The following is a 27,572-nucleotide window of genomic DNA, read 5'->3' as shown; positions in this document are numbered from 1 at the left end:
TTCTAAGACCTGAATATTTACTATTCTAATTCGACTCCAGTCCTTTGAAATGTGACGCACGTTGTGTGTTCGGTGAGCTTGATGTACACTCACACCCACTCCTCAAAGAACTTTAGAGGGCATTCTAAAGCTAAATGTAATCACTTCTCCCAACTGACAGAAAGCGTAGTATGCAGGCAGCGTGCGTCTGACGTTGTACGTACACATGCGTCATGCGCTGCGGTGAACGACTGGCTGATGCTCCGCCCGTCAGCCGGGGAAGACAACAGTGCGGAGCCGGCGGCGGCAGCTGTGACCCTCAGCCGGACGCACGAAGTGGTAGACGCTGTATTACTAGAGTGCGGATCACTCTCGTCTGCTCCTAGTCTGGCCTTCCTTGCGCCGTGTCCAAGCATCACTTAGCCCAAGGTACAACGAACGCACCCATAGCAGACAGAGCCCACAGCCCTGTGTCCTGCTAACCCCGGCGCACAGACCTGCTTCCGTACGGGCCAGATATCTCCACTCTGCAACAGGACAGTACCTCGGTGACGACTGCCACTATCTTTCCGCCGCAGCTGCCTGTCTCAGGAGCCCCATGGAACCCCCGCAATTATGAGGGTGAGTGGTTGCTGATTGTGTCGGATGCTTTTGAGCGAGGGATCCAGGCTGGCTGGCTCGGGTTCTGTGTGTAACGAGAATGGGTAGCGGGATTTGTTTATAGTGAGATACGTGTATTTACTGATGTTTCTGGTCTCTTCGGTCGGGCTAGTTTAGATCCTCGACTGGCGGGTCGTTCTGTCTGTGAGGCGCTGAGCCTGGTTCTTGAACTGTTGAGAGTACCCCCCCCCCCCCGATAGTCTCTTAAGGTATTCAGCACAGAACGAACGCGCAACATTGACGGTGGTGCAGTTTTCATCAAGACGTATCTCCCACGTCAGCATCCACAGACTGGTACTGATTTGTACTGCAAGTACTGCTTGCATCCTATATCGTGCTTGTATGAGCCCAGAACAGTTTATTTCTCCTTGTAGCCATGACTTCAAAGTGTGGGCTGGTGCCAGTACACACCATAGCAGAATGCTGTTGCGACTTTTTTTTATTTGTATCGCTTTCTTAATTAGATCAATCTTCTGACACCACCCAGTGTTGGCATGACTTGTATCTTAATTTGCACCAGAAGTCCCAAGCGCTCTAAAAGAAGACTACTGTACCCTCACCTCAGTCGGTGTAGATATACTGCTAATGACATGTATCTCTAGTCCGTAATTGCTCTCTGCCAGTATATCCTTCAAAGCCTAACTGGCAGTACCACACTTCCAATCGATCCTGCTATCTTGTTTTAGTTAAGAGTGCAACTTATTGCACTCTTCATCTTGTAGTTACTGAACAAGGGTAGTTTTTGCTTATTAAATAGATCCGACAGAGCAACGTTTTCATAGCAGAAATAATGTGGGCATGCTCCATACCCTATTGCACTTTCACAATGTGGCAGTGTGATTTAGATTTCATGAAAGCGCCACAAGTATGTTTATGCTAAATAACATTTCCAAAAATGCAAATATGTTGAGCTGTTTTTATTATTTTAAATCACACCTCCTATTGTATGCATTCAAGATGTCAATTCACCATACTAACTAAATTTGTATATGCACTGTATGTTGGGAATTGTGTACTCATAAAGAATGTACATGCTTGCCTCTGTCACATATTTTTGTGTGTGTATTCAGTGTACGCAAACCTGCGCGGTAAATAATTCATGTGGGACATTTAACTGTCTGGTTTACTGTCTATTTAGTAAGGTGGTGCTGTATATTTTTTTTGTGACAGGTAAAAGTAGTTGCTCTGGATTTGTGAAACCAAGCTGCTCCGCTTTAAAAAAATGTATACCTTAAAATCAAGTGGCTTTCTCGTGTGTAGAATTGTTAAATTTTTATGAATTTTTTAAAACCTGTGACTTATCTTACTAGCGGTGATGATTCATGGTTGTGTTGCTGTTTGAATTCATTTCCCATTATACAGCCATTCATCAGTAGGGATGTAGACGTGTGCAGCCCTATTACAACTCAGTTTTTTATTTCCTTGGAAATGTAAAGATTTTGAAATACAGCGTTGGTGTGGTAATGGTGGAACTGGGCGGGAACTTGGCTTTATCTGGGGACAGACTTTTTTCAGTTCTTTTTCAGGGCAAACAACGTAACACTTGTCCATGACTTTACCATTAGCGGGTGGATACCCAAGCTGGGCTGTGGGGTAGAAACCTGGTAATGACTCTCAGGATAAGAACCTGTTTGGTAATTGTTGAAAGGGCTCCAAGTGTCGTGCTTGGATTTGGGATGTTGTTAAAGGTACTTGTTAGGTAGTAGTATTATGGTATACTCTGGGACAGCCTGCAGAAACAGTGGGGGTGATATGAGAAGAGAGAGTTCTCCCGGATATTTTGAGGCCCAGAGGAGGGAGACAAACCAAGCAAAAAGGAGACAGAACCTCTGAAGGGACCTATATTTCTTTTAACATTGAATATATCCAAATGGTTAGTAAGAAAGATGCCAAAGGGAGATCCTTGAAATATTATTCAAACATGAAAACATTTTTATTAGACTATTTTGTCATTTAAAAAAAATTTTTTTAGAGACTCTTATATATAAATACATTTCATTATCACTGTGCAAATCAACATTTTTACATGCATTTGGTGATAATCCTATCATTCAAAATGCCCTCTAGTAGCAATTGATCCTATTGATCAAGAACACAGAATCACACATTAGTCACACAGTATCAATAAAGAATAAGGGACATACCTAACAACATAGACAACTAAGCAAAATTATACAAGACATTGACTAACACAAGTGGTAGCTCTAAGGTGTACTTAAAAGGGTACGTATAGGCACCTAGATGGTATGGTTCTATTGGTTATGATGTGGTTGACCAAATCGTATCCAGGACAAAGGATGTTGGGCCGACGTACGTTTCGGTGAAAGTCACCTTCCTCAGGGCCGCGAGCGGAACTCTCTCCACAGAACCCCCGGTCGCGGCAGTAGCACCCTAAGAGGAAGACACGGTCATTTATTCGAACTACCGACGAAGACTCGAACCTTCGGAAGTGCTGCATGTGAGCATACAACGCTACCAAACAGATCATGGCGCCCTAAACCAAACAACCCAAGTCCTTGCTATTAATACATCGTGTACTCATTAACAGAAACTACTCCTCTGCTCACAGAAGTCCCCCGGGTGGCTCAAACAATAAGGAAACCCAAAGGCATGTGCCTCGCATACTGAGCACATGCTCCAATGAGTCCAGCCAGAATCTTAACATTCACATGTGCAGATTCTCCAAATCATAGAATCTTGTATTTTGCCCTCATATTTTTAAGATTTTGTATCACCTGTTTGTTAGTTCTTTGTCTCTGGCCCTGAGGAAGGTGACTTTCACCGAAACGTACGTCGGCCCAACATCCTTTGTCCTGGATACGATTTGGTCAACCACATCATAACCAATAGAACCATACCATCTAGGTTCCTATACGTACCCTTTTAAGTACACCTTAGAGCTACCACTTGTGTTAGTCAATGTCTTGTATAATTTTGCTTAGTTGTCTATGTTGTTAGGTATGTCCCTTATTCTTTATTGATACTGTGTGACTAATGTGTGATTCTGTGTTCTTGATCAATAGGATCAATTGCTACTAGAGGGCATTTTGAATGATAGGATTATCACCAAATGCATGTAAAAATGTTGATTTGCACAGTGATAATGAAATGTATTTATATATAAGAGTCTCTAAATTTTTTTTTAAAAAATGACAAAATAGTCTAATAAATTTTTTTTCATGTTTGAATAATATTTCAAGGATCTCCCTTTGGCATCTTTCTTACTAACTATTTGGATATATTCAATGTTAAAAGAAATATAGGTCCCTTCAGAGGTTCTGTCTCCTTTTTGCTTGAAACAGTGGGGGTGAAGAAACACCTGCATCATGATGTCACCGATGCTTACCATGGCACGTTAGAGGATAGGAGAAGAGCTTGGTGTTGAAGCTGATAGTAGTTGAAGTGCTGTATTTGCAATGGTTGTGTTCTTTACTGTGTCTGTTGTACTGTAATGCATGCAATGTGAAGAAAGAACATGGATATCCGCATTCTAGCAGTGGTCTGACTCACTGAAAGTCCATATGCTAGGAATTCAATTTTCTTGGTAATGGTTGCAATCTGCATGCTTGCTTGACTATTCTTCGCCCATGTTTTTAGGTACTGTCTTACAGCGTGCTTGGTCCTTTGCTTAGGATGCAGCATGCCTTGTGTTTTTGCACCTGGACCATAGTGGACCGTATTAGCTGACTGTTTGGCATGCCTGGTTCATGGTAGAGGGCAGGTTCAGTCTATCCCTGCGTCTTCATGACCCAGAAGTTTTTACTTTTCTCGTGTTACTTTTTATGTTGTCTTTTTTTTCCAGATGGAACCTTTTGAAGCTTTCCCTAAGAAGAATCTAACCCTCTCCAGCTTGCTTCATTTCTGGGTAATTTCATTTTAATTTTTGTAGAGATTTGTTATTTTCTTCCTCTCTAGACCAACCCACTTTATTCAACCAAGACCTCCTCACTCGAGTCTAGCTACTGCAAGAAGTACTGATGTTCTGACCCAACCTACACCTCTTTCCTTTCATTAGACTGTTTTTTTTCTTGTCAAATGTTATTTTTTTTATTTTAAGAGGAAGTAGGGCCACTACACATCATATTTAGTTAAGCATAGATCTGATTTGCTATTTAATGTGATTGAAAGAAGGAACAATATTTAACTTTAAATGCAGTTATGTTTTTTTAGAAGATGTTTAGTCTCTTTTCGAGGTTTTGCCATTAAACACTACAAGCATAGAAATTGACTTAATTGTGGATCCCTTCATTAGAACTTTGTTTACTTGTTCTAAAAGGTGTATATTCTGCTTTGGTTTTTATAAGACCGAGGCTCCATCAAATGGCAAAAAAGAATTGTGTAATAATACTAAAAGTCTTTCCTTTAAGAAAGGTCGTTCTCTGTTCTCACTGTAAGTGGAGGATGTCACTTATTGTATGTACCCCAAATAAGACCATAATAACACAGTGGTACGTCCTATGTAACTCTTCATCCGTTCTTTCAGTCTTTATTTCTGGAACATATATCTTTTTGCTTTATCTCCTAATGTTTGACAATTTGTGCCTTTGCAGCGGTTGGTGCATCTCATTATAGTACTGCCTCTGTCTTTGGTAGTGAGAGCTGTGATCTCAAGATATAAACTATTTGGCTCCTAACTTTGAATGCTGACATTTCTCCTTCAGTAAGCATACTGTTAGGTTAATCCAAATCAACTCCTTCCTGGAAAGTTCTGGGTGATCTGTCAAGCAGTGCACTGACAAAAAGGTGGGGGTGGGGGGGCAAAACACATATCCCCTATGCAGTTTTTAATCTAATAAAAACTGCTGACCGTATTGACACCAGTTTTGACAGAAAGGATGATCTTTGCACAGAAAGCGTGCTTTTTGTGATTTGGTGTAAACCTGTTCAGTAGTTTCTGGGAAGTTAAGGTAAAAAATGTATGTATATATAGAAATGCGGTAGTACTGCGGCTCCATCAGATCAGAAGATACCATATGCGTAGCCAGAATAAACATATTCTGGCCCCATAGTCGTTGTGCCAAGGAACCCCCCTCCGGCACCATCCCATCCCCCCCGCCCCCCCCCCCACCCCCTCCGGCACTATTCCACCCCCTCCCCCCCTTTTCCGGGCTAAAAACAGAAGCAAAGAAATTGCAGTACCACAGCCAACCTTTTCCTCTATTATCCCTCTGGGATGAGCCAGGGTGTGAGGCCAGCAATGATTAATTTTTTAATTAATTTGAATAGCACCTATTTATGTGTAAGGCACCCTCCCTGATATCCAAAAAGCACCTGCTTGGGGAAAGTGCAATAACTGTGACCCCCCCCCCATTCCGGAACCCCTACACAGTTGTATGTGGAAGGTGGTGCTGCTGCCATACGCTCTGCTCCCCCCTTCATTGCAGTGTAATCTATCGCATTGTATTATAATTGAATTTATATAGCACTTACTTCCCCAGACGAGTTGTCAAAATGCTTTTTCAGCGAGTAGCACACAACTCCGTAACCAATAAAGGATTAGTGGTGAATTAGTATAGTGAAATATGAAAACAATATGAGTAGTGGCTATGGTAGTCTGTTATTTGGATTGAGAAGGATAAAGGTTTGCATTTATATTGCGCTTGCTACGCCTAATGGCGTGTTGAAGCGCTTTTTCGGGGTGTAGCACGCTACTCTGTAACCCATAAAGGATTAGTGGTGAATTAGTTTAGTGAAATATGAGTAGTGAACATGTTTGTTTGTCTGTTTGGATTGAAAAGGATAGTGGAGGGATAGAAGAGGGAAGGATTTAGAAATTATTTTTTGTTTGTTTGTTGTGGAGCTCCTAGTAGTAGTAGGAGGCTTGGGATGAGTAAAAGAAAGGTTGGAGGGGGATGAGTCAAATGAGAGGAGTCTAGAAAGGGGTCATTTTGAGGATCATCGCAGTAGTAGTATGGGGTTTGGGATGAGTGAGAGAGTGGAGGTATAGGATATATTGGTAGAGGTATAGGATAAGAAATAGGGTAATTCATTGAAAAGAGTAGGAAAAAGAGGTCTGAGATGAGTCAGAGTTGAGGAAGAGGATATATTGATAGCGGTAAAGGGTGAGATATAGGGTAGTGCATTGAATTGGCTGAATTAGAAAAAAAATAATAAATAAATAGGTCTATAAGTACATGGAAGTTATATAGATGCATAGAGGAAGGTAGTATATGTAGATTAAAGATACATTAAATAAACTCCAGCTTTCAAGTGGTGTTGTGCTTTAAATTAATTTTATTTATTTATATATTTTTTGTAATTCAATGGTGAAGCAATTGTAGCTAAATAGTTTTGATAAAAGATGTATGCAGTCACTTATATACTTGTTAAAAACATAGTATATTGTAACTGTCAGTGATCTGTACATTTGTTTAGTAGAACTAATGAATATATATTTTTAAACATAATTATTCTACACATTTATATACAAAGCAATACACATATATAGGTACATATCTATAGTACACATAAAATACTTGTATACAGATAAACATGCTGTATATTTCTGTTTGTGTATGGTGTTTTTTTGGAGAAGTCAATTTAAGTAGTTTTCCGAAGATAAGGTGGTATCCCTGGCTCTTATGTTGGGGGGTAAAGAGTTCCAAAGTTTGTCTGCTTGAACAGAGAAGGATGTGCCCCCTATGGTTTATTTCTTGAATCTTGGGATTTTGAGGCGAGGTGCCACTCTGGAGCGGAGGTTCCTTTGTTGAATGTGTTTGGTGAATTTATTCCTAATGAAAAGCTGTCCCGTTCCATGTATCACTTTGTGGGTGATGCAATGCAGCTTGAAAGTGGATCTTCTGGCAACCGGTAACCAATGCAGGGCTTTCAAGGCAGGGGAGATGTGGTCTTGCGGTTTTATATGTAAGAGTAGTCTAGCAGCCGAATTCTGAATACGTTAGCCTGTTTATGGTTGTTAAAGGTGATCCGTGTTAGAGGCTACTGGCGAAATCGAGTTTGGACAGAACAAGGGAAATGTGGAAATCCAGAATGGGTAATGAATCATCGAAGAGTTTATTTTTTTATTAATGAAACTTGATCTTGCTAATTTGTCCACTTGGGCATTCATTGATCGCTTGTAGTCCATGGTCATTCCGATGTTTCTTACTCCCTTCAACACTTTAGGTGGTTTATCGAGATCACCAGGCCACACGGCAAGCGGGTCATAATGTTTCCAATTGCCACACATGGGTTTATCCATTTTGGAAGCATTCAATTTGAGATGGCTCCATACCATCCATTGATTTCACAGCTCTGAGACAGCTGAAAATTAGTGAGTTTGGGGCATTCCAGTTAAAGGAGTGTGTGTGTGTCATCTGCATAGTTATAGCACATGAGTTGAAATTGATTGATCAGTGCAGGTAATGACTTCATGCTATGTTGAAAAGCATGGGTGAGATGATAGAGCCTTGAGGAACTCCTGCATTTGTGAAGTACGTTTTGGATGAGAAAGGTGGGGTATGGATGATATTAGTGCTGTTGCGAGGAAGGATGCAATCCAGTCTAGAGCAGTCCCCTGTATGCCAGCTTTGTAGAGTCTTTGTATCAGAGTATCATGGTCAACCGTGTCACCAGGGGAGCGGAGAGCCACCCATATTCACTTCCTGCCAGCTCCATGTGGGCAGGGAGGATTATTGTGCCAGCTCCTGAGCTAGCACGGATTGCGCTGACTAGGCGGGGATCCAGATCAACAGCGTAAGAATGGGCTGCTTCACTGCCACTATTAAACAAGCATTTACAATGCAACGGTTTCACCTTTGTAAAAGTTAGAGCTATTGGCATTGTAAATGACATTTTTTTTAATTTGTGTTGGTTTTGAAAACAGATAAATTAATGGCATTGTCATTTAGAATGCCAATAGCTTAATCTCTCGCAAATGGACGATACCTTACACGTATTGTTTCAAAGCACTGTATTAAAGGTAGAACGATAACAACACATTTCACGAGCACTTAGATACATTTGATATATTGAAAACGGTTGCTAACATTTCTAAGACAACACGAAACATGTATTCACACAACTAACACACAATAGATCGTTTATAGTAATCAAATGGTACATATACTGAGAAAATGAGGGCCAATGGGGATTCCGCAGCAGCAAGTGGCCAGGAGGAGGGGCCACGTGTGGTAGGTTTTTGTGGGGGGGGGGGGGGTGTTACTGTCTATTGTTCAGCACCCTCAATCCCAGGGGACCTTAACCCCAAAGGTGAGGAATTTACATCAACTGCACCTTGGCGTGCCGCCTCCTTATGGGTTAAGAGTCTCCAGCCATGTTGTTGAGAGCACTACATAATATTCCCTGAAGTGGTAGATGAAAGCCGGGGGGGGGGGGGGCGGGGGGGGGGCACACTCCTCCCTTCTGACCCTTGCCCCAAGGAGCTAAGGAAGTAGGAAGGGCAGGGTCTCCCCCGGGAAAACGGACCAGGAGGGCAAAACCCCGTCCCGGAAAAGTGAGAAAAGCGGAGGCCAGAAAGAGGACAACAGCAAGCGCCCTCGGAAAGTGCCCACATCGCAGTGCCTCTTAAAGGGGGGGGGAACGAGGGGAGGGGGTCCGGGGCAGCCTCTCGGCCTCCCGCCACGGAGCACAGCAAAGAATGCCGGGAAGTGACAGGGTACTACCAGCAGGGCCCCAGGTGCTATCAGTACTCCAATAACTAGCGCCTTGCCAAACAGCACTGTACCGGGCCCTAGAAAGCCGCTCTGCCCCTGACCCACCCTGTCTATCTAGGTCATCTGACTCCACCCCGTGCAGGCAGATGGTTTCATCCGGTGCGCCAGACTTGTGACTCCATAGTTCAGGCCCAGAAGCAGAGGTCAAAGGTCGCACACAGTAAACACCCGGTTAGTCACACCGACCCCTCCACCCAGCCTTACCCAGGCTGATGTCAGCTGTTCCTCTGCTGGTCTCAGCCGTCTATCACAGGATGGGTCCTACATAACCTATCATCCAGCACCAGCTCCCCCCCACACTCAAGAAAAGAAAATAGACGCTTAGCAGGCTTGGAGTTGAGTTTGAAGCGCTATTAGGAGAGAGGGTGTGGCTAACGGCCAGACCTCCGGACTTTTCAACTGGAAAACCAGGTTCGAGTCTCGGCGCCCGCTCACCATCCTGTGATTGTGGCGGGCAAATCACTTCATCTCAACCTACCGGCCAAAAAAACGCATGTGACCTAGTGCATGTAAAGCGCCCCAGTTCCTTATGGTGGAGCTCGCGCTATTTAAAATTGCAACAACAACAACAAAAAATACAATGAAAATAGAAGTGTGAATGAATGAATGAGGAGTTTCTCGTAACACGCGTACTTAGCCCAGTGGGCGTCAAGGCGCCTAGATCAAATAAAGAAGCTTGCATCTTAATCTGGTCCTATTCTATCATAAGTAGGCCTTCTTAAAGAAATGGGTTTTTAGAGCCTTTTTGAAAGACTCGATGGAGGGGAGAGTTTTTATTTCCGTGGGGATGGAGTTCCACAGCTGTGGAGCGACAACGGAAAAGGCTCTGGCTCCTCATCTGACAAGTTTAACACGGGGGACAACTAGTTGACAAAGTCCAGCAGAGCGAAGACTTCTGGTGGGGACATAACGCAGAAGAAGGGAACCAATAGCACTAGCAGGACCATCCATCAATGCTCTATGGGTAAGACAGAGAATTTTGAAGGCGATTCTGTGCTGTACCGGAAGCCAATGAAGCTCCTTCCTTGCTGAGGTGGCAGAGGAGGCTTTAGGAAGATCCAAAACAAAACGCGCTGCAGCGTTCTGAAGAATCTGCAGACGGTGAATCAGACCTTTGTTGGCTTCCATATACAGGGAGTTGCAGTAATCCAGCCTCGAACCTACCAGGGCGACTGCAACCTGTTTACGCGCCTGGGGGGAAAGGTACCCACGGATTTTATTGAGTACCCGGATCACACCACAGCAGGTGGCCACGGTCCTGTTAACTTGCAGGGACATAGAGAGCGAGGTGTCAAATACCACTCCAAGATTTCTGGCAGATAGGGAGGGAGTGGGGCAGGTGCCAAGGGAAGTGGGCCACCACTCGCTCGACCACAGATTTTGGTTCTTCCCAAAGATCAGCACCTCGGTTTTTTCGCCATTTAGTTTAAGGGAATTTATAGTCATCCAGTCTGCCACACACTGCATGCATACCCTAAAACTAGCGGCAGATGTTGTAACCGAGGTGTGAGCAAGAGAGACCATAATCTGTGTATCATCTGCGTAGGATACCACCTCCATCCCCTGAGATTTAATTAGTCTTGCAAGGGGGGCCACATAGATGTTAAATAGGGTCGGGCTTAAGGCCGACCCTTGTGGCACCCCACATTGCAAAAACTTGGCAGGGGAGAGGTGGTTCCCAAGCATCACTCTCTGTTCCCTTTCGGTCAAAAAGGAATTTAGGAGACTCGGGGCCGGTCCAGTGACACCAGCTTCCCTCAGCCGAGATGACAGAATGGCGGGGGAGAGGGTGTCAAACGCGGCCGTGAGGTCCAACAAGACTAGAACCGTGGTTTGGCCAGAGTCCACCTTGCGTCTGATGTTATCGACAACATAGGTAAGGGCGGACTCTGTGCTGTGGTGTTTTCTGAAACCGTGTTGGGTGTTATCCAGGTATTCAGAAGAATCAAGAAAGGCAGAGAGATGGAAGTTCAAATGAGTCTCAAGCATCTTCGCGGGCGCTGGAAGGAGAGAGATGGGCCTGAAATTTTTCAACATGGCCGGATCGAGAGTCGGCTTCTTGAGCAACGGCTTCACAATTGCCTTCTTCCATATCGGAGGAAAAGAACCTTGAGTGATAGCCTTATTAAGGACCTCAAGCAAGGGAGGAAGAAGGCAATTTCTGCACTCTTTCAATTTTTTGAGTGGTATCGGATCAAGGGGGGAGGCCGATTTAGTCCTATCAAGAAGTGAGTTCAGAGATTCAAGGGATAGGGAGGGGAAAGTTGTGAGAAGGCAAGGAGGATCTTTGCCAAGTGCATCAAGATTAGATATGAAAGGAGGAGTGTTTTGATCAAGAGCAAGACAGTGGGCTTCGAGAGAAACGTGTATATCATGTATTTTATTGTGAAAGAAATCAGAAATATCATTGCAGAGTTGTTGGGAGCTGACTACGGGATCGGGGAGTTGCAGGGCGCATAAGGAGTCAGCAATTTTAAAGAGCTCCCTTGAAGAAGAGAGAGAGCTGGTCAACTTAGAAAAATATTCCTGTTTCTCGATTATCACTTGCTGTTTGTAGGCCCTTAATACAGATTTATGAGCCTCTCTGTCTATTGCGTCCCAGGATTTCCTCCATTTCCTCTCACTACTCCTGCAGCCCCGTCTCATCAGTCTCAAATGGTCGGAGAACCAAGGTGCCGTAGGTTTAAGGCGTGCTACATAGCACAAGGATGAGGGAGCAAGATGTTCCACTGCGTTAGAGATGGAGTCAGTCAGAGTTTGGGCTGCCTCTGCGGCATCACTGACAGCTGAAAGTTCCGAAGTGGGAATCAAAAGGGAAAGAGTCTCGTCGGAGATATTCCTTAGGTTTCTCCTGAGAGTAAAAGGAAGGGTAGTCTGATTGGTGGGGCAGGTAACAGGGATGTAGATTTCGAATGGCACTGCAAAGTGGTCAGACCAGACCACCTGTATTGGAGAGCCGGTGGAAAGCCTATCATCATTGGAGAATAGTCCATCAAGAATATGACCCGCCTTATGAGTGGGACTGTTTACATGCTGGATGAAGTCACATGCTTTTAGGGTTTCAACAAGGGAGATCGTGTCCTTTGAGTTGGTCTCATCTAGGTGAAAATTAAAATCACCCAAGATGGTAAAGGATGTTTTTCCAATGTAAGGTTCAAGGATGGTCATAAGTTCAGAGGGAAAGCTGGCCCTAGGGCCAGGGGGTCTATAGATAAGGATCCCAGAGAAGGAGATCGAAGGAGAGGGGGCAATGCAAAAATAGAGTGCTTCCAAGCGAGATAGGGGTATCGATATAGGTTTGATCTCACAGCGAGAGGGGGATTTTACAAGAATGGCAATGCCACCTCCTCTGTGTAAGAGCCTATCCTGCCTATGAAGGGAGTAGCCGTCAGGAATAGCCAAAAGGAGATCATGACCAGAGGTGTCAGAGGCCCAGGTCTCCGTAATGAATACCCAGTCTGGTTGACGACTGTCGACAAAATCGTGAAAAGCGACATTGTGCTTGATCAGGGAGCGGGCATTAATTAGAAAGCCAGATCTCCGCTGTGGGGCAGGCTGTGTGGGCGGGGAAGGAATACTGAGAGCGGCAAATTTTGAAAATTTGAAGGAGGCCGAACAGGCCCAACACCTATGGGAGTGTAAGATCCCCTCAGGGGAGAAACGGCGGGAGCAGGGCAGAGACACAGGGCGGAGTGCAAGGAAATCAGAATAGGAGTATAATCCGGAAAACTCACTAAGCGAAGGTGAGAGAGTTGGGTCCAGCCCGACCTGCAGCCCGTCCTCAGCGCGGACGGGCGCAGACGGGCTGGACTCTGGCGTGACTCCGGCGGGCATCCGCCACGCATCCGCTACGCGGAGAGGCTTGCCCGTATTTTAAGGGCAGCTAGAGCGCGTGAGTGCGTCCCCCCACACCCAAGATGGCCGCTGTGACCCCTCGCCTCCCCGGGACCAGCTCTCAGCGTCAACACTCAGCTGAGAGCGGCCCAGGCGGTAGAGGGGGATCCGAAAGGCAGGAAAGTCGGCAACAATCAGAAACGCTTTGAGGTACAGCGCAATTAAAAATACACAGGTCACCGGGGACCGAGTCTAAAATACCGCTAGTAATACAACAAGTATGGGATCGCTAACCTGAGCCCCCTTTTAAGGGCAGCTAGAGCGCGTGAGTGCGTCCCCCACACCCAAGATGTGTCTGAAGTTTAGGCATAGGGTTGCCACACTCCTCAAGAGTATGCCGGGGTAAACCCGCGATTGTGAGCGCTTGGACAGACACAGAGTGTCAAACAAAGCACAGCAGACCACGACGCCTGTCGTGTCCTCATTAAACTCCGGATGTACCTTGGACAAACAGCCAGCCCAAACTATCACTGATCTTTTTGAGCATTGCAATTGGGTTTGTACAGCGTCTCCGACCACGGACGAGCCGTGTTTAATCCAATGGTTCCCGTTTACGGTTTGAAACTATAATTTTTTTTTTTCCAACGGAATCATTCCAAGCATCCGTTCTGGTTTCTTTCTGATCGATAAGAGGGGGTGAGATAAGTCCCGGGGCCCCTGTGGGTTCTTATAAACGGATGATGAACTTAACAGATGGACGAGAGGAGGCCAGGTTCTGCTAAACTGCGTCAGTATGGTTCAAAAGAGGGTAGGTTGTGGGCAATGAAAGGGGATGTTGACAATTTACAACAAGCACAACGAACGCAGCAGGCACGGACAGCGGGAGAGGGTGCGGGAAAAGCACGGACAGCGGGAGGGGGGGGCGGGAAAGGCACGGACAGCGGGAGGGGGGGCGGGAAAGGCACGGACAGCGGGAGGGGGGGCGGGAAAAGCACGGACAGCGGGAGGGGGGGCGGCGGGAACGGCCAGCACTCACCTGGACCTGGACTTCCGTCGGCGGTCGGCCGCAGAATGCCCAAAAGGAACCTGGACGAACAAAAAAATAAACCCCTCCCACCGCCGCACTGACGTGATAAAAGGGGCTGGATGAGAAAAAATCTCAGGAACGCCCACGAGTCGCCTCGCAGAATGAAGGACGCCTTTCTCTTCCAATGGCTAGCCTCCATTTATGGAGCTAACCAATGGAACAGAGAGGCAGGACTTTTGTGCATACTGGTAAACAAAATTTTTCGCCTGCGCGAAACGCTGCTTGCACAGCTGTTCGCCAGGTGAAACCTAAAAAAAAAGCTCTGGATGCCTAGGCTGTGCTGGGACAGCCTTGCTTTAAAAAAAAAAAAAAAAAGTCATTTAGGACATGGCTATACAGGAATGGGCGCCTAGTGCTGCCTTTAGTTATAAAAAAAAAAAAGAATTGATAGTTCGGGGTGCCTGGAAAATGCTGTGCATGGTGAAGCCACCGGTTATAATTGCTTCAGTTGACTATGACTACTGGGTTTCAGTGGTTTTTAGAGTTTAAAACAATACTTTTGAACTAGCTATGACGTCACTTATTTTCAGTGAAAACATTTTTTTATTTAATTTCCTGATTGACCCGAAGTGGGCCACAGTAGAGAGAAGTTGCCTTTTGCAAACACTGCTGACTCGCATACTGTATCTCACAATTACTTAAGACATGGAAAGAACTCTGGTCAGTCGTGAATCCTCTTCGATGTACCTTACTGCACAAAAGTAACTGTTGCATCCGGGTTTTGGTTAAAAAGATGGTTAACAAATATACATAATGCCATGCCATAAACCATATATACAAATGCACAGAGCCTAATATACTATTTACTACCATTGTTGAAGGAGGGCCATTATAACTCACTCAAGGCGCCACTCCTCTCATTCAGCAGTGGTAATAAATACCACTTAACACGCCGAATCTGCATATATTAAATTTTTTTTCACATGTTTAGGTTAGTGTATTGCACAAAATGAAGAGAAATGAAATCCATGTTTCATAGCTCCATTTAATATGTGAAATTTGGATTCCACATCATAATGACGGCTCCCTAACCACTCTGCGCGCCTTTACCATTGTCACAGTTACCATGATTATACAGCATGGAGGCCGAAATTATGCAGCAGTTATCCAAATTAAAAGGCAAGCAATGCACATTATGCTACCCATTTTGTGGCTGTGTTATTTTCCCCCATTTCAGATAGAATTTTTTTTTAATCTGCTAATTATGTGATGCTGTAAACGCTGAATTCATAGAATTGCATAAATTCACTTGCCTTCACCATTGTTCATTTTATTGTTCATGAAGAGTAAACAAAACCTAAACACGTTTAGTACCTGTTGTGGGTTGCATTTTGAAGAAAGCAACCTTTTCAGAGTAACTACTCCCAAAGACCTAATATTATAAAATACATAACTGGTAACTTGTGTTGTATGGTTATTTATTTCCATCTCGGGAATCTGGTGACATAGATATTACTCTTTCTTCAGACGCTAATCTTATAATGTCAACACAACCTCTTGATGCAATATTGAATCATGATACGCAGTTACCTGTTACATTTTATATATTTACACCCTCAGTAACGGAACAATTACAATGTTAGATGAGGGGAAAAGAACATTCAACATGGGCTGTCAGATTGATTAGAAGGGGAGCCCATGTTGATGTTTTACTGACTCTTTGCATGTGCCGGCTTACTCAACTAATTAGCATTTTTTTATCAATGACATAACATGTTGCGTTTTTTTAGAGTGACAAATTAGACCTAAGGTATTGCTGAATGAATGAGGTATACGTTTTTCGGGAGATTTAAAAAATACTGTTTAGGTTGTCTCACGCAGTCTGGATGCAGCATTTATATGCATTGTTTAAATTGGTTTATAGATCCTGGATCAGGAATCTTGTTTGTCAGAGTTATTATGAGCAACAAAGTAGTGTACCTTTATGTGAAACATCCTCTTGGGGGGTTTGTGCTCTGGAGAACATTCAGCTGCTGTCACGTCTTATTCTAGTGCTAAATCCAGATCACGTTTGTGGTTGTGGCTCTTAGAGGCTTTGTAATGCATACTTTTCGTTATAAGAGCAAGTCAAGACAGGCGGCATTTAGCAAGTCTGTGAAGCACTGTTGTTACATGTTCTAAGTACAATGTCTGTCATGGAAAGAGGGATGTTGCTGGGCACATCGGCAGCAGGGGAGAAAATACCTCGAGTCTACTACACCAGAGGAGTGCCGCCCAATCTGTGACCGTCTCGCCGAGGTCCTCCCTGGCTTCTTTGGAAAGGTCAAGGTCACTGAAAATATAATCTGAGATCACAGTTGTGTGATTATGGTCTATGTATCTCTTTTCGTAGAAGTTTGAGAAGCTGTAATATAGAGGGGTGTTTTTTTTGTGTGACATACATACTTTTAATGAGGTACGATTTGGAAAAACAACAAATCACAACATGCAGTATTAAATAAACACTCATTACTCTTTTAGTTTATTCCTATCATCGCATTTATGTAGTCACTCAACATTTTAATAAAAAAGCTCCAATGTTTGCCTTGTGACTAATAGAATCAGTAGAATGTTGCACAACTGTTTGTTGCTTTTCCACTATTTCTCTCTGGATTCGTTTGAAATAGTTTTACTTACTTTCATTTTTATAATATTCACACTTATTATTGTTTTAATACAGAAATATAATGGTACAGGGCATGAAATATATTCTTCCGCAATATCTGAAATGCAATACATAAGTCAGCTCTATTATTAACAATATTTCTGATATACCCTCTGTCAATCCACATCATAAAGCTCCATCCTTAGAGGAAGAGAACTAAAGCAAGCATTGGCATAGCCAATAGATCTCGCCTTTGGGACCTTATATGTGTATAGCCAATCAGCACATTATCAGCGCAGGGTGAGCTATGGTGCACTACCACAGGTAGTCACCAGAGGTTCCTGGATACGAATATACAGCGCTGGGTGCACTATGTTGCACATCCACATTTTGTTACTAGAGGTCCCTGGAGAGCCTGACTTCAGCTCTCTGGGCTGCACTACTACAGACTGTAAATCGACTGTAATTATGCTGTGCCTTTAAGTACCGTAAGCCTGCCAGATTTGGGGTTTTATAATCTCACTTCCTTAAAATGACTGCAGATATTAAGATTTTAATTAATTGAAAGTAAATCTGAAATACCTTTCACGAAACGAAGTTTCACCGCGTTCACAAGAAATATTAGAATGCCCTTTAGTTAATTTGTAATGCTAAAGGGTACCTCGGCCGCCGAAGAAAGCATTACTGTCCTTGAGAAAACCTGCAAAAGCGACCTGTCCTACCTTCTGAGTAAATCAGCATCGCTTTCACAACGGGAAACAGTATTTTTTGTAAACAGTGCAATCATTCCATGAACATGGCCTTATCGTTGCACGTTTGCCACCCTTATCACTGAGGTGGGAATATTGAATGCAAATTTCATCACCAGGTTCCGATTGTAATTTTTTGTTACAAACTATTACGGATTCCTTGGCTTTGAATGCTTGGCGTAGCATGGAATATATTGCTAGTCACTTGAACGGGCACAGTTTACAATGCGGGATTCCTGCGTCATCCACGGATGCAGAGTAATGGCCTGTTATTTGTTATTCCTGAGTGACACATTTGGCGAGGCTTTGGGCTGCTGTCTTGTACGCTGATTGCAGACTGCTCGGGGGTTGATGTGTAGTGACCGTGGGATGGCCGACGGTTGCGTGTTAGATGTGTTGTGTGGGGGGTGGGAAGGCCAGGATGTAGCATTGGGGCCGGTGCTGTTTAGTCTCTGCAATGGGTGAAAGAATCCAAAATGTTTTCATATTTCTATGAGTGTCAGTCATGTTAGACCTGTATCGGCTGAAGACACACAAACCTAAGGCCATCATGTAAACAAGACGCGCGGTCGCCATGACGTAATCTAAAATAAAAGTGAAAACACGTGTGGAAATAGTAACCAGCTGCCACCCTGCGTGCCGCTGCTCGCTCCAGAGAGCAAAACACAGTGGGAGTGAACCTTTAGTGAAGAGATGGGATATGCACCCGCTTTTGGCCATTTGCGTGCATTCATTATTGAAAGACACACACAAAGGCCAATCCAATGTGTAGGAGGAGTCAGACCCACACGGAGAAGTTTAAGAGTGCTCACAAGAAGCCTCCCATAGAGCACTGCCTGCGCGCTGCGCTAGCCTCAACCTAAAAAAGGAAAAATAAATCTATATTGGAAACAAAATCCCAGCCCCATCTCCCCTCCCACTTTCTCTCAAAACAAACTGTCAAGAAGTTGCTATTGTATAAACTCCCTTAAAAGCAATCTGTTTGTCTCCTCAGCCAACAGAGTAGAAGTGTTTAGGAAGCAATTGTGATGTCGGGTGGACATCTCATAAATGACACCGACTGACCTCAGGTCAGTGATCCCGTCCTCCTCTTTAGGATGAGACCGAACACTTTTCTTTGCATTCCGACATTTCCCTTTGGGACATGCATTACTGCGGTAAACCAGCCGTAATGCATGCTCCCATAAGGAAATGGGAGGTGTTGTTCATCCCTGCACCCCGGGGTAGGCACCTCAAGGTGCCTGCCCCGGGTTGCAGGGATCAACAGGAGGGCACCATAGTTGCCCACTCAGGCCCCAACCGGAGGCCGCGCACACAGGGGGGCCCTACTGGAGGCCCCAAAACATGCATGCCAACATGTTTCCTTGTCAGACAGGCCGGCATGGAAACCATGTCAGAAACCGTACATCATAATCCCATGGGCCAAATGGCCCTCCCTTTGGGATTACAAGCCATTTCCAACTGGCCAACTGGTTCCTTGAGTTTGTCGGAAGCCAGCCGGAATGACTCACCGGTTTTAATTCCGACCAGCTGATACATAATCAGCTGGTCGGAATTTAAACAGATGATGGGGCTCGGAAGCTTTCTGGCCTCTATCATAAAAGGCCCCTTAGTGTCAAAGCTCCATGACTCCCAGTTTATGGCTAGCCATAATGGCTGTGGTAACCTATGCCCAAGCAAGGGTCTCCAGTGTGTGTTAGTGACAATAAATTGAATGCGTTCCATCTTGGAGCATAGGGAGAAACGGAATGCCCTCTGATAGATAGTGCAGGACCCCAAACCATTTCAAAATCACTTTTCCTGTTTGTGGTATTGTCAGTCATCAGTTTCTCCATAGCCGTGAGGTCCCAAAACCATGCTTGGGGTGGGGGCTGGATTCCTTTGGGAAGCAGTTGTAGTTTTAGCTGCTCCAAGACAATTACATAGAATTGTCCTATCTACTGTCTATGTCTTGAGTGATAGAATATCCCAGAATCATTCTAAGATCCTCTAGCACCTCAGACCAGAACTGATTACTACGTTGACAGTCCCGCTAGATATGTCATATTTTGCCAGTGGCATCACAGCCACTCCAAAACTTGTGATTTACTTGGGGGATACATTTGTGGAGATTGGCTGTATAACGATACTAGTCCCAAGAGTAGTCTATAGTGTGCTTCTCTGCCTGAGATTCTAGGTTTGTCTCATTGAGGATCCCTCCAGACAGTGAGGTATTGTGTCTGTGAGTTATACCCCCAACAGGTCCTGTCATCTTTGTATCTGTATGCTCTGATGATATTGTTGCATTTGATAAAAGTGCATACACCTGTGTAATTATGCTCCTAGAATCTGTTGCTTGTCACAGCCATTTACCAAATATAGTAAGGTCCCTGATCGATGCTGCTTCTTTTAGGCCTGGCTGCAGTATTGCGATGCCGTAGTTGCATTTAGTGGAATCTTTGTAGTTCTAAATGTTTTGCTTATAGTCATCAAAATTCATGATGGAGCCATTGTGGAATAGATTGGTTATCATGAGGCAATCGCCATCAGCCATGCTGAAAATTGCCTATTTGTAGAGCAGTTGTGAACAAAGGATTCAAATGGATTGGTGTGTATGGGAATGGGAATATGGTTGGCTGTATCTGTCTAATTATGTTGTCCCAGATCAGTTAACTGTTGTGTCCACTAAACAAACAACATTTTGGTATCAGTGGTTTTCCAACATCTTCTGTTATATTTCATCAGTTCAAAACAAAAAATTTGCATTTCATATAGCAAAATAATCGTAAAGTCTGCATTAGAGAGTACAATCTTGTTGTCCATTACGCACATTTCTATGACCATTTGCTGACAATACTTTGTGAAACTTTTTTGAACTTTAAGTAAGGAGAGATAGGGGGGGCAGTTTGAGCAACGTTTCTTTGGTTAGATTCTGGTGATTTCCGCCTCAGAATAAGAAGCAAAATATTAAAACTACTGGAAAGTCTGCAGAAATCTCCAGAAGATTGAGAAGAATAGGAGATCATTTGAAATGTATTGGGTTATTTCCGGGAACACCATTGTTTTAATTATTTATTTCTCGCATCGAGTAGAGTTTCGGTCAGATATGTTGTAAACAAGTCTGAGTTATGACTCAAAGTATGAAGTGCATTGGAATGTGTTGGGTTATACTTTCCAGTCATACTCTCATTGGTTTCTGTAAGTAAGTGGTTGTTTGGACAGTAAGAACAGCAGTGATAGTTAACTGAAATGCAAGACATCATATATACTATAAGATATCAGCGTGGAGGTGAACATTCATTTAGAATGATGTACATATTTGAAAAATAGTGTGGACATATTTAAGTGTTGAATCCCCTCCATGGTAAACACTCATTCTAAAGCTCACAGTTGTATTGCCAGAGAACACAAATGACAGGTTTGTGGTCCTTTTAGTTTGAGATTTATCCTAATGCTGTCAGTGGGGGGTGCTTCCACAGCTGCAGGCCTAAGGTGAAGGGTTTCGCATCTATATTTATCTCAAATGTCAGTTGTAAAATGTATTTTTAGGAGCACATAGGTTGATCAGTTTTGCAATGATTTGTATCTTTCAGGTGTGACAGTTGCTGATAGACGTTCATCATGGTCCAGAAATATCAGTCACCCGTGAGGGTGTACAAACACCCCTTTGAGCTAATCATGGCCGTAAGTATTTCTTACTTGTCACTACCTTGCAATTTTCTGTGTCTCGTTTTTTTCTTTTTAGTCTTGGGTATTCCTACTTGATATAGGTCAGTGGGAGGACATTTGGGATCAAATTATTAAAAAGAAAATGGTTTGTGGCATCCTGGTTTAGGATTTTCACAGATGTTATTGTAAAAGTGCTTCTTTTGCAGGTTGGAGCCAGAATTGCTTGGTGTTTTAACTATAGTTGTAGAGGACAGAAAGCTGCAACTCTCTTGAGGCACAGAGCAGAGTGGCTACGTTCTAGTGTTGAGCATGTGAGCCCAGACTGTACCTTACATATTGCCAACTATGAGCAGTTGCCTCATAACTGCTGATACCTGTACGTTTTTTTTTCCTGGGACTCTGCCTCTTGAGTAAGGTCATCTTCGGGAACCTCAAAGTGTAATGCCCAAGATTAATGTTTCCTCTTGGTGCAAAGTTAGGTTCATGTTTTTGCTTGTTTCCCATTTTCTTCCTCTTCTCTCAAATTCGGTCTTGTTTACTTCGAACTCTAGGCTACATGAAATAGTTTTGTGAAAAAGAAAATAGCTTGAATGGAATTTTTTCATGGATCTAAGTGCTTTAGTCCTGGTAATCACCTATATGGGAACTCTGCATTTAGCTCAACCTGGCCATGATGGCAATCACTTATTTGGGAACTCTGCATGTATCTGAACCTAGCCATGGTGGTTTTCCCTTTGTCAACTTGTTTCAGCAGTATAACTGTAGAACGTTTCATCTTTCTTAATTCCCCTTTTATATATCCTAAATCCTTCCTTACAAAAGATTTGTCATAAGACTGATGGTCTTATCTTTACCAAGTGGGGATGCTGGAGTTAGCCGTACTTTCTCCAAAATAACAGGGGTGGTCCTGTTTAAACGATATGATCATATTGTACTTTACTGTTATTTTCTATTACTTTACAGTGTTACTGTGACATATAACAAAGCCTACGGTGTCACTCACAGCTGCTGCTTGTCTGTAATCAGCAGCGAGGGTCTCACGGCCAAACACGTAACCTAAATTTAAACACAGTTGAGCAATATCAACATTGAAGTGCTCCACCAATCGGCGGGGCGCTCATTGGTACAGGGGAGTCTCTCGCAGCGCCCGCAGGTCTGTAATCCGCAGCAAAGGGGCACGGCCGCACACGTAACCTAAACTAATACACAGCTGAGCGATTCAACAATCAATCAGTTCAGCAATTGGAGGGACGCTCACTGGCACATAAATAATTCAGCGCCCCCTTCCCATTGAGAGTAAGGAGTGAGCAGCGTTTGATGATCCGCGAGGGACGTGGGCAGGAGGGGAGGTGGATGTCTAGCACTATTGGCTTTTTTCTGATGGTGGCAGGGAGCCACAATGAAGACCGTTCCTCCATGGGTCACAGATGACCCACAGTTATGATAAGAAGCATGTGAACTGGCCTCACATCATTTTAATGTGTAACTTGAGATGCACAAGTGCAGTGTCACATATTCAATTTGTGCATGCACATGTGTATGCCAAGTACCTAACGACTTTTAGCCTATTGTTGTAAACTGTGTGTTTGATTGCTATGTTCTAGTTACCTGGGGACCTAGGAAAGTGCTTGTCGACAAATGTCAGCCGAACTTAAGAGTGACTGTAACAGGTTTTATGTCACAATATGATCCCATGTTCCGTCCTGACGAATGCCACAGACTCTTGTGAGCAAAGAGGTAGAACCATGTTTACAGTCTAAGGTAAAGGTGCTGATTCCCTTGGTCTTCATGTTGGCTTTTAATGCCAAGTGATATCACCTTCAAATTTAAAAAACACACACACCACCACCACCACCACTGCTGCACTTTAAACAGTCCAATATGCGGACATGTCCATATTTGACCAAGGCAAAGCTTTACTTACAGGATACCAACGTTGCATCTGGCTCCAGTCGCAGAAGCACAGCAAGATTTGGCTTAGCAGTGAAATTATTTGATTACATCACCCCAATTATTGTTACTCTTGAATGATTCCCTTTTCAAGGTGAAGTATATTAAAAATGGCCTGCACCAAGCCGTGCATCTTGGGACCCTGAAGTATTAGGGACAAAAGCAAAACGTCTCTAGGAACCAGTTCTCTACAAAGTATGGACTACATGTTCCTGGTAACATCTCAGTTAAGAAAATGGTTATTTTGAGAGAGTGCCTCAAATGTGGACATTTAGTCCCCTGTAATAATACACAAATCTCTATCTTGAGATATGTGACTGTAACTAGAAACTGAACACGAATTATATTAAATTTCTCGGCAGATTTGGTGGTGTACATATGTTGTTCCACTTGTACCTTTGTAGTGGTGGTTCTTTATTTTAGTTTTACATTTTAGAAGTTTTAGCAGACTTGGTTTTAGCTATGTTATTTTTACATGCTTTGCTTGCACAATATTTATCTTAGAAGTCGCTGTACACGCTGCTTGTTTTTAGAAAGCTTTTCCTGCAACATAATCTGTATACTTTGTGTAAGGCTAAGAACACAGAGCAAGTGCTTGCATTGCCCACTCTGAGCCAGCTTTACATCTAGACACATCTTTGCATCATAGCAGTAGCTCTAACACAGTTGTTTTATTAGAGAAACAGTGCACTGTCCCTTTATGGGTCAGAGGGCCACACCAGCCACGACAGTTCTCGATCAAAGGTTGTGTTCGATATGCAGCTCTGCTTATTCTGATCTTCCATTGTAATCCTTCAGAGAGGGATTACCAATCCTACTACAGACCGAGGCCTCCATGTATGGGATGTCAGGCTAACCTAACTGATAATGTAGAGGGTACATCCACTGTGCTCTCAGAGTAAGGGCTGTGATGGGTAAAAATATATAGAAACCAGTCTGTCATGGTTGGCCAGATTATCCTTTTCACCAGGTTCATAATGCTGGTTACATTGCTTTGGTTTATATAATTGCAGCTCGTTCTTTTTATGCAAGATTATGATTGTTTCACTAAATGTATTGAAAATATTTATTCACATCTTTCCTTGTGTTTACCATGGGCATGCATAAGTGAAGAACGAATGTGGTAAGATCTGTTTCCACGATTCCCTTGAGAATCAGAGTGTCATGTTCGAAGTTGGCAAAATTACCTGTTACCCCAGGAAGGCTAGGGGTTCGGATGAGGCACTGTGAGCTAGCTAGGAGTTGGGCCGACAGTCTCTGATGGTATAGATGGACTAAGTCCCTGCATTGTGAAGTTCTGCTGTCCTAATACGCAGTCCTACTTTTTGTAGTGGGAACCATGGAACGAACAACTTCTGTGTGATGTATGAATGTAAATTGTTTTTGTCCATGCAACGTGCTCTGAGATACCCCTGTTTCACAATTCTATTTGAAATGGCAGTTAAATAAAAATGAAACGATGTGGAGGTAAGCACTGACTTGTGCTGTAGTTAAAATTATAGTGGGTAAAATGTTTATTTTTTTAGATTTCTGCTTCTAAAGCAGACTGAATAGACAGTATTGTATCAAAAATTGTGAGAATGGTTGCGTAATGGAGTCGGTGACAGTTGCAAGGAGCAAAAGGGAGTGCATTACCTAAACCTCATCCATCGAATTCTTTGTTGCACTTTTTTTCTCAATCATTTTGCGTATGGGATTTCAGTGTTTCTTTCCCTTAGCTATGATTTCTTGCTAATAAATAATGTAATTAAAAAGGAGCAGGTGTCTTCTGTTTGTAAACATTAAAAAATCTGGGTCTTTGGAGATTTCGGTCTAGTGTCTGCTGTGCCTCTTGGCATGCTTACCACACTAATTATATTGTTTTTTTAAAGCTTGTTAAAGATAATTGTTGCATAAGTCTACCTTGCTGGCATTGTGCCTGGAGCCCATCTTTCTTTACACTTGTGACAATCATACTCATCGAAATGAAATGTAAGGCACCTGCTTCAAATAATGTATCTCTTCGCCTGGTAGAAAGTCAAATACATTTTTTGTAAGTGGTATTGATTTGTGAGAGGAAATTATTAATGGTTGCTGACTTGAAAGGAGATATATAATATTGATGTCTGGCCTAAAGCCTTTGACCAGCGGTTGGAGGCTTTCCGCCCGATATCGTAGGTTTACAGTCTGACTGTCGTATTAGGATTACAGAAGTCAGAGGTAAACCTGCAGAGGGATTCCAATGTGGTTCCATCCGCTGGACAGACCGCATAATCTCTTGAAGACAGTGGCTCTGCCGTCGGGATTATTATTTAGTTTTCTGACAGCCATTCATGTTGGCCTTTCCGACATGGAAAGGCTCTTGGAAACCAACATCGGGGGCCCCTAGCAGGGCCCCGTTCCCCCTGGCCGTCTGCAATGGGGCATGGGGGCAAGTATTGTGCCTCCCTCCCCCCAACATCCCAGCACCGTGTGGCAGGCACCACATGGTGCCTGCCACACAGTGCAGGGATGTTTCAAAACCTCCATTTCTCAATGGAAGCTTGTGCTCAAGGCCTTTTTCGCCCTTTCGCACAAGCTTCCTCTCAGGAATGGAGGTTTGCAACCGCACCATGGGCGGTCGCATCAAAATACTGCAGCTGGAACCGCTGACCTGAGGTCAGTTGTTTCCTTTCCGCAAGTGTGTCATAATAAGGCCATAGTGTACTATGTCTGGAAATCGAGTTTCGGCAAATATTTGTCATTGGCAAATCGCCAAGTAAAGTGTTCTGATTTGTTTTTGCTCCTTTGTAAATTTTTGTTTGCATCACACTTATGAATTACAAAAATAAGTAATTTCCTAATTCCTGATATATTTTGAAATACTTATATTATTCATTTACAAACTGTTAAACCAGACATTTTACAGCCTTTTGTTTCATAATTATTTTCAGATAACTCACTTGACAAAAGCACTAATTATAATAAGAGAAAAGTAAACACCATTTTCCAGGAACAGATCAACAACAGTTAGTAAAAAAACAAACTGACAATTTCATCTCTGTCCTTGAAATTAACAGCAAATGTGTAAAGACAAAAACAAGATTTAAAGGCGTCTTTATTGCTCATTCACTTTCTGAATGAACAGAACACCTGTTCCTTCCAGCTTAAGTTAACTCTCCAGCAGGGATGAGTAAATGCTAAAATGAGTTCGACCTGATAAAATCTCATTTGCCATTGCAAGTGGACGAGTGGATTTTTCGAGGCCTGCCTCATCACCATCCCCCTAGACTACTTCAACACCCTCTACGCCGTAATATCCACCCAACTCCGCAGAAGACTCCAGACCATACAAAACACCGCAGCCAGACTCATCCCGTACCTCCCCCAAATGGGCCCACATCGTCCTGCACCTCAGAGACCTCCACTGGCTCCCCATCCAGAAGCGATGCCTGTAAAAGATCTAATGCATGCCTATAGAGATCAATCAACACAACCAGGGACCATCCAACACCAACAATCAACGTAACTTCCACCTACCCGCAAGACACCTGCACTACGCCTCTCCCTCCCTCGCACATTGCCATCAAGACCTGGAATGCCCTACCCTGCCACCTCACTACCTGGCGGAATTCAGAAATAAGCTCAAGACCTGGCTTTTCGATAGAGAAACAGTACCTCAGAGCCTAGATACCCCTAGTGATGACAGTGTGTGCTCTACAAATACTGACTGACTGATACATTGTTGACTTATTGGTCTGTTCCTTCTGATCTCCGGCAGGGTGAGAATCTTAGAAGCCACCTAGAATATGCTGGCTAGTTGCAAGCAAAATTAGCTAATTTGATTTCAAATTAAAAATTGCAGATGGCAGAACGAACGTTTCAAAGTTATCCATTTTAGTATTTTTTTGTTTTAAATCCTGCACAAATAAAAGCATTTTTTTCTATATCCCAGTAAGGAAGCAATTGTGTAGCCCACTGGCTAACTAGTCTTCATTCTTCTTTCCCTCTCCCTCTCCCCCTCTACCCTTTCCTTTCTCCCTCTCTCCCCCTTTCGCTTTCCTCGACCTCCCCTTCCACATCCCATTCTCACTGAGCACTTTTGGCAAGTTCGATAATTTGACACTGACTTACAAACAATGTTTAATGTAAAATGATGACTAGATACCACATTAACCCCTTTACTGCTAAGGCAATATTTTGGCCCCCATTTAATTTCCATTGAAATCAATGAAAAGTGCATGACGAGTTACCCTTGTCATTAGCAGCCAAGAGTATTGCCAATTGAAGCTGCTCTTTTACCAGTCACTGCCTTTTCCCCTACAGTGTCGGGCATATGCCTATTTTGAGCTTGAATCTTTAGACGTTGGGCAACATCCAGATGTGGCCCAGTATAGCCACAGTAGACATAAACGGAGCCTAGTTCCAAAGTCCGATTCAAGTGAAAT

The 27,572-nt window shown here is 43.5% G+C and overlaps 1 protein-coding gene across 1 annotated transcript in view; it reads left to right on the top strand.

Annotated features, from left to right (window-relative positions):
* Positions 1-212: 212 nt before the first annotated feature.
* Positions 213-27,572, top strand: part of SEC14L1 (SEC14 like lipid binding 1) — a 468,991-nt gene continuing 441,631 nt past the window's right edge. The window contains exons 1-3 of the mRNA XM_086930671.1: positions 213-600; positions 4,442-4,504; positions 21,141-21,231. Of these exons, the coding sequence (XP_086786797.1) occupies positions 21,169-21,231 (63 nt within the window). The 5' untranslated portion in view covers positions 213-600; positions 4,442-4,504; positions 21,141-21,168. The remainder of the gene's footprint in view (positions 601-4,441; positions 4,505-21,140; positions 21,232-27,572) is intronic.

This window comes from Lissotriton vulgaris, chromosome 7 (genome assembly GCF_964263255.1).
Source record: "Lissotriton vulgaris chromosome 7, aLisVul1.2, whole genome shotgun sequence".
NCBI lineage: Eukaryota > Metazoa > Chordata > Amphibia > Caudata > Salamandridae > Lissotriton > Lissotriton vulgaris.
This window is presented reverse-complemented; position numbering and strand designations above follow the sequence as displayed.